The 7,933-nt window shown below is 40.6% G+C and overlaps 1 protein-coding gene across 1 annotated transcript in view; it reads left to right on the top strand.

The window, feature by feature from the left end:
* The window catches only part of LOC121581630 (rho GTPase-activating protein 29), an 84,941-nt gene that overhangs the window by 30,639 nt on the left and 46,369 nt on the right, over positions 1-7,933 (top strand). Inside the window, exons 4-6 of the mRNA XM_045211490.1 lie at positions 2,050-2,146; positions 2,600-2,672; positions 2,954-2,990. Coding sequence (XP_045067425.1) covers positions 2,050-2,146; positions 2,600-2,672; positions 2,954-2,990 — 207 coding nt within the window. The remainder of the gene's footprint in view (positions 1-2,049; positions 2,147-2,599; positions 2,673-2,953; positions 2,991-7,933) is intronic.

Below are 7,933 nucleotides of genomic sequence, written 5' to 3'. Positions count from 1 at the left end.
TAGTTCCTACCAAGGCAGCAGCTACTCTTCCTGGGGTTTATTATGGATCCCCATTAGTTCCTGCCAAGGCAGCAGCTACTCTTCCTGGGGTTTATTATGGATCCCCATTAGTTCCTGCCAAGGCAGCAGCTACTCTTCCTGGGGTTTATTATGGATCCCCATTAGTTCCTGCCAAGGCAGCAGCTACTCTTCCTGGGGTTTATTATGGATCCCCATTAGTTCCTGCCAAGGCAGCAGCTACTCTTCCTGGGGTTTATTATGTGGTCCTCTGTAGCTCAACTGGTAGAGCACGGCGCTTGTAACGCCAAGGTAGTGGGTTCGATCCCCGGGACCACCCATACACAAAAATTTATGCACGCATGACTGTAAGTCGCTTTGGATAAAAGCGTCTGCTAAATGGCATATTAATTATGGATCTCCATTAGTTCCTGCCAAGGCAGCAGCTACTCTTCCTGGGGTCCAAACACATTAAGGCACATCACACAAAAAAAACTAAAAACTATAATAAAACAGCACATCATATAACATAATTACACCACTACATATCTACAACACAAAATGTATAATACAACAATATTACAATGTGTCTGTGTCTCTTCACAGTCCCCGCTGTTCCATAAGGTGTATATTTTATCTGTTTTTTTAAAATCAAATTTTACTGCTTTACCTGATGTGGAATAGAGTTCCATGTAGTCATGGCTCTGTGTAGTACTGTGCGATTTCCCAGAGTCTGTTCTGGACTTGGGGACTGTGAAGAGACTTCTGGTGGCATGTCTTCTGGGGTATGCGTGGGTGTATTAATGTGTGCTAGTCGTTTGAACAGACAGCTCGGTGCTTTCAACATGTTTCAACGTGGCTCTATCACACGGATAACCAGCTTTCTGGCTCTATCACACGGATAACCAGCTTTCTGGCTCTATCACACGGATAACCAGCTTTCTGACGCTATCACACGGATAACCAGCTTTCTGGCTCTATCACACGGATAACCAGCTTTCTCACGCTATCACACGGATAACCAGCTTTCTGGCTCTATCACACGGATAACCAGCTTTCTGACGCTATCACACTGATAACCAGCTTTCTGGCTCTATCACACGGATAACCAGCTTTCTCACGCTATCACACGGATAACCAGCTTTCTGGCTCTATCACACTGATAACCAGCTTTCTGGCTCTATCACACGGATAACCAGCTTTCTGGCTCTATCACACGGATAACCAGCTTTCTGGCTCTATCACACGGATAACCAGCTTTCTGGCTCTATCACACTGATAACCAGCTTTCTGGCTCTATCACACGGATAACCAGCTTTCTGGCTCTATCACACTGATAACCAGCTTTCTCACGCTATCACACTGATAACCAGCTTTCTGACGCTATCACACGGATAACCAGCTTTCTGACGCTATCACACGGATAACCAGCTTTCTGGCGCTATCACACGGATAACCAGCTTTCTGGCACTATCACACTGATAATCAGCTTTCTGGCACTATCACACTGATAACCAGCTTTCTGACGCTATCACACGGATAACCAGCTTTCTGGCTCTATCACACTGATAACCAGCTTTCTGGCACTATCACACGGATAACCAGCTTTCTGACGCTATCACACGGATAACCAGCTTTCTGGCTCTTATCACTTATTGGCATTTGGTGTCAGCACCTTTCTAAGGTCTATGAGGGAGTGTAAAACAAAAAAAACAACAAAAAAAAACAACCAAATAAAACATTTCCTCTGCATCTACAGAAACTAGGAAGTTATTAAATGTAGCTTATTTTTGAAATGCTACATTTACTTTAGGCCCCCTAGGTCCTAGTGAATGAATGAATGAGTGTTCATTTAATTCAATCAGCCCAATGAATGAAGTCATAATAGTGTGCTGATCTAACATGACATCGTACTGTTTTATGACTCCATTCTTTAGCTTTATGACCAGGCTGACTCCATGACTGCTTTTGTTGACTGTTTGCTTGTCTGTTGATGAATGTGATTGGTCTCTGGTTGAAGTTCTCATGTGATTTTTTATCACTTTCCAACAGACATTAACTTCAAGGAAGTAAACCGAGAAAACAAAAACGCTGTATTTGGCGAGATACACGCGTCCATTGACACATTGGCGTTCACATTTGGCAATGTGTGAGTACGACGTTTGTTGACCTATCAACACTTTTAGTGTATGTTGTCAGAGATAGCAGACTGTACTCAATAGGCCTGGTAACAGTCAAAAGAACAAGACTTCATTGTAATGGTAGAAATGATGAATAGGCTAATGTTTAACTATGTCCACATGAAAGTTTCACTTAAACCACACTGAGCTTAGTTAATGGTGTACATAAATATGTACTACCTTTTAGCCTTGGACACTTATCTTTAACCTCTAGCCTTGGACACTTGATATTGTTATTTGATTGCGTAAATATGTTTTGACCTCGTAGTCTTGAACACTTAGTTTTCTCAGTATTGCTCACTTGTCTTTGTTTGTTGATGTAATAAATAGGCCTGTGTTGTAACCTCTAGTCTCGGATACTTGTCTTTGTTAAGTCTTGCTCACTTGATATTGTTATTAACTTGTCTTCTTCCGGACCTCAGAGCGTCTGACTTTCTTATGGGAGATGTGGACAGCCAATCAGGGTTGGGGATCCCCCAGACCAGGAGAAGCAGGGTAAGCCGGTCCGAATACACATCAGTGGGGCGCATTCAAAATGCTTTAAGGACTGAATCAATTAACGCTCCTAAATGTAGGCTAAACCGTGTTGAATGTTCGGTTTACAGAATGTTTTCAGTAAAGCAGATAAAAGTGGGAGAAAATTTTTTTTATTTTGGTAATTTTTTGTGATCAACTGTATATTTTTGGCCGAAACAGTTACAAAAGGACAGATGCAGACAACTATTAATGTTTTTAAAAATGTGTGCATTTTGAGTTATTTGTGTTCTTTTGAGAAGCTCTCTGCGGATTCTGAGGGGAAGAATGACCTAGTGGGTAAGTAGTGTCTCATTTAGCTCTTTCTTCTCTGCCTCTTCTTCTTTCTCTTGTTTCGCTCTCTCTGTCTCTGTCTCTGTCTCTGTCTCTGTCTCTGTCTCTGTCTCTGTCTCTCTCTCTCTCTCTCTCTCTCTCTCTCTCTCTCTCTCTCTCTCTCTCTCTCTCTCTCTCTCTCTCTCTCTCTCTCTCTCTCTCTCTCTCTCTCTCTCTCTCTCTCTCTCTCTCTCTCAGGTTGTGGCAGGAGGACACATATTTTGCTGCCAGAATTGCACATTTAGGCTTTTCACCCAATAAATATTTGATGTTTTCTTCCTCTTTTATAGTTTCAAATTCTTTGTACTGAATGATAATCTTGGGAAAGAAAGATTCTCTTAGGTCTGAGTATTTGTCACAGTGTAATAGGAAATGCAGCTCTGTCTCTACCTCTCCCCGGGGGCAGAGTGAGCACAGCTTGTCCTCTCTGGGCAGCCAGGTTTGCCTGTGACGACCGGTCTCTATAGCCAGACTGTGCTCACTGAGTCTGTACCTAGTCATTGTTTTCCTCATTTTTCTATCAGTCACAGTGGTCAGATAGTCTGCCACCATGTACTGTCTGTTTAGAGCCAAATAGCATTGAAGTTTACTTAGATTTTTTGTGGTGTCTTTTTTTATTTTTGCTTTGTGATGATTTGGTTGGGCCAGATTTTCTGAGTGCTGTCCTGAGGCTCTATGTGGTTGGTCTGGGTTAGTGAACTGAGCCTCAGAACCAGCTGGCTGAGGGGACTCTTCTCTTGTTTAATCTCTTGACATAGTAGAGCTGTGTGATGGAATGTTTTGGGGTCTCTTGTTTTTAGATGGTTGTAAAATTTGATGGCTCTTTTTTTCTATTTGAATAAGGAGGTGGTATTGGCCCAATTCTGCTCTACATGCGTTATTTGGAGTTTTTCTTTGCACTTGCAATACAGTCTTGCAAAACTCTGCATGCAGTATTTCGATTGGATGTTTGTCCCATTTGGTAAATTCATTATTAGAGAGTGGACCCCATACTTCGCTGCCATATAGAGCAATTGGTTCTATAACTGATTGGACAATTTGGAGCCAGATTCTAATTGGAATTTCGATTTTAATATTCCTTTTAATGGCATAGAATGCTCTTCTTGCTTTGTCTCTCAGCTTGTTCACAGCCATGTGAAAGCTACTTGTGTTGCTGATATTTAGTCCTAGATACGTGTCATTTTTGGTGTGTTCTAATAGAACTGTGTCCAAATATAATTTATATTTGTCATGCTGATTTCCGGACCTTTTTTGGAATATCATTATATTCGTTTTTTCTTTAGATTAACGGTCAGAGCCCAGGTCTGACAGAACCTGTGCAGATGATCTAGATGCTGCTGTAACCCCTCCTTAGTGGGAGACAGTAGCACCAGGTCATCTGCGTACAGCAGACACTTGATTTCAGTGTTGTGTAGGGTGAGACCAGGTGCTGCCGATTCTTCTAATGTTTTTGCCAATTCATTAATATAGATGTTAAATAGTGTTGGACTTATTGGGCAGCCCTGTTTCACTCCACGTCCCTGAGAGAAGAAGTCTGTTTGCTTGTTGCCGATTTTAACCGCACATTTGTTTTTAGTGTACATTGATTTAATAACATCATATGTTTTCCCTCAATACCAGTTTCTATTAGTTTGTAAAAAAGACCTTAGTGCCAAATTGAATCAAATGCTTTCTTGAAGTCTACAAAACACAAGTAGATTTAGCCTTTGTTTTGGTTTACTTGTTTGTCAATTAGAGTCTGGAGGGTGTAAATGTGGTCTGTTGTACGATAATTAAAAAAAAATCCAATATGGCTTCTACTCAGGATGTTGTGTTCATCAAGGAAATGATGTAGTCTGCTGTTTATGATACTGCAGAGAATTTTCCCCAAGTTGCTGTTAACGCAAATTCCTCTATAACTATTTGGGACAAATTTGTCTAAATTTTTATAGATTGGTGTGATCAATCCTTGGTTCCAAATATCGGGGAAAATACCTGCAGTTAGGATAATGTTGAAGAGTTTGAGTATAGCTAATTTAAATTTGTGGTCTGTATATTTGATCATTTCATTTAAAATACCATCAGCACCACAGGCCTTTTTGGGTTGGAGAGTGCAAAGAGTTTCCAATAATTCTGGTTCTGTAATTGGGGTATCCACAGGATTCTGATAGTCTTTGACTGCTGATTCAAGGATTTGTAATTTTTCTTGTATATCTTGTTGTTCTGGGCTCTTTGTTATATTGCTGTAGAGGTTTGCAAAGTGATTTCTCCACATATCCCCATTTTGGATAGCCAATTCCTCATTATGAGTTTTGTTTAATTTATTCAAATTCTCCCAGAAGTGGTTTGATTCAATGGATTCCTCAATTACATCCAGCTGATTTCTAATGTGCTGTTCCTTTTTTGTTCTTAGGGTGTGTTTGTATTGCTTCAGTGTTTCCCCATATTGAAGGCGTATATTTTGGTTGTCTGGGTCTCTGGTTTTGATTAGATATATTTCTCAATGACTTTCTTAGATTTTTGCAATCAATATCAAACAATTTTTCATTATCTATTATTTTTGGTTTGCTCTTATGTTTCTTTAGATTAGCCAAGGAGGCTAATTTGTCAAATATAAAGTTTATGTTCCAAACGGCCAAATTTACACCTTCATTGCTGTAGGAGAATGTTAAGGCTAAAAAGTTGTCCAGGAGAGATTGTATTTTTTGGCTACTAATTGCTTTTTTGGTAGATTTCTGTACTGTTTGCACTCCATCTATAGGTCTGTTTAGTACCATGTAATTTATTGGGCCGTGATGCTTCATGGTTGGGTTCTGCTCTTACATGTACATTTTTAGTCATTTAGCAGACGCTCTTATCCAGAGCGACTTACAGGAGCAATTAGGGTTAAGTGCCTTGCTCAAGGGCACATCGACAGATTTTTCACCTAGTCGGCTCGGGGATTAGAACCAGTGACTTTTCGGTTACTGGCACAACGCTCTTAACCACTAAGCTACCTGCCGCCCTCTTCTCAGATACACTGTGATTTTACTGTGGTCTGAGAGAGGTGTTTGTGGGCTGACTGTGAAGGCTCTGAGAGACTCTGGGTTGAGGTCGGTGATGAAGTAGTCTACAGTACTGCTGCCAAGGGATGAGCTGTAGGTGTACCTACCAAAAGAGTCCCCTCTTAGCCTACCATTGACTATGTACAGACCCAGTGTTCGACAGAGCTTCAGGAGCTGTACTCCATTTTTGTTTTTCACTTTGTCATAGTTGTTTCTGGGGGGGTATGTGGGGAGGGAAAGGTTGTTGCTTCCCGGTAGGTGTTTGTCCCCATGACTGTTAATAGTGTCTAGTTCTTCTGCTGTTCTAGCATTCAGGTCTCCACAGACCAGCACATTGCCTTGGGCCTGAAAGTGACTAATCTCCCCCTCTAGAATGGAGAAACTCTCTTCATTGAAGTAGGGTGACTCTGAGGGAGGAAGACGTTTTTATCTGTTAAGATAGCCTCCTTGTTGATTTTTAGCCAGATAAAGAATTCTCCTGTTTTGATCAATTCGATTGAATGAATTAGTTCAGATTTCTACCATATTAGCATTCCCCCTGAGTCTCTGCCCTGTGTGATTCCTTTTAATTTGGTGGATGGTACGATTATCTCCCTATAACCTAGTGGACAGCCAGTGGAAACATCACCTCTGCACCATGTTTCCTGTAGTACTACAATATCAACATCATCAATTTCTTTCAGGAAGTCTGGGTTTCTGCTCTTTAGGCCAAAAGCAGAGGCCTTCAAATCCTTGTAAATTCCAACATGCAACGTAAAAAGATTTCATTAACTGTTTTTTCTTTACTTTCAAAATGAGATAAACACTCACAATCCAACAAGAACTATTAAAATATGATTTTTCAATTAACGTAAATTCTTATTATGCAAATGTGATTTGTTTATAATTTAAGATAGCATTTGTGTCATGCCACTTGGGTGGATGAAGTGTGAGGATGGTGGAGTTCCCCTCTCTCTCTCTCTCTCTCTCCTTGTTTTTTTCGCTCTCTCTCTCCTTATTTCTCTCTCTCTCCTTGTTTCTCTCTCACTCTCTCTCTCTCACTCTCTCTCTCACTCTCTCTCTTGTTTCTCTCTCTCTCTTTCTCCCTCTCTCTCTCTTTCTCCCTCTCTCTCTCTCTCTCTCTCGCTCTCTCTCTCTCTCTCTCTCTCTCTCTCTCTCTCTCTCTCTCTCTCGTGTTTCTCTCTCTCTCTCTCTCTCTCTCTCTCTCTCTCTCTCTCTCTCTCTCTCTCTCTCTCTCTCTCTCTCTCTCTCTCTCTCTCCGTGTTTCTCTCTCTCTCTCCTCTCTCTCTGTTTCTCTCTCTCTCTCTCCTTGTTTCTCTCTCTCCTTGATTCTCTCTCTCTCTCTCTTGTTTCTCTCTCTCTCTTTTGTTTCTCTCTTTCTCTCCTTGTTTCTCTCTCTCCTTGTTTCTCTCTCTCCTTGTTTCTCTCTCTCGCTCTCTCTCTCGTTTCTCTTTCTTTCTTTCTTTCTTTCTTTCTTTCTTTCTTTCTTTCTTTCTTTCTTTCTTTCTTTCTTTCTTTCTTTCTTTCTTTCTTTCTTTCTTTCTTTCTTTCTTTCTTTCTTTCTTTCTTTCTTTCTTTCTTTCTTTCTTTCTTTCTTTCTTTCTTTCTTTCTTTCTTTCTTTCTTTCTTGTTTCCCTAACTACTAGTAGCCCAGGGTGACCAGACATTGGGTTGACCCAATGTACACAGTGTAATATCTTGTTAGCATTTAGGCGAGCATCTACGAGTAAGAAACATCCCTATTGCAGGGATTTTTTCTGCCATTTTAAAACCAGATATAAAGTATGTAGAAAAGATAATGGACCTATATATTTTAAGAATATCATCTGGTTTTACAGCCTGAATTTAAAATGGATTAAATTGAGATTTTGTGTCACTGATCTACAC

Source organism: Coregonus clupeaformis, chromosome 37 (assembly GCF_020615455.1).
Source record: "Coregonus clupeaformis isolate EN_2021a chromosome 37, ASM2061545v1, whole genome shotgun sequence".
NCBI classification, from domain to species: Eukaryota; Metazoa; Chordata; class Actinopteri; order Salmoniformes; family Salmonidae; genus Coregonus; species Coregonus clupeaformis.
Note: the sequence above shows the minus strand (reverse complement) of the source record. Positions and strands in the feature narration are given on the sequence as shown.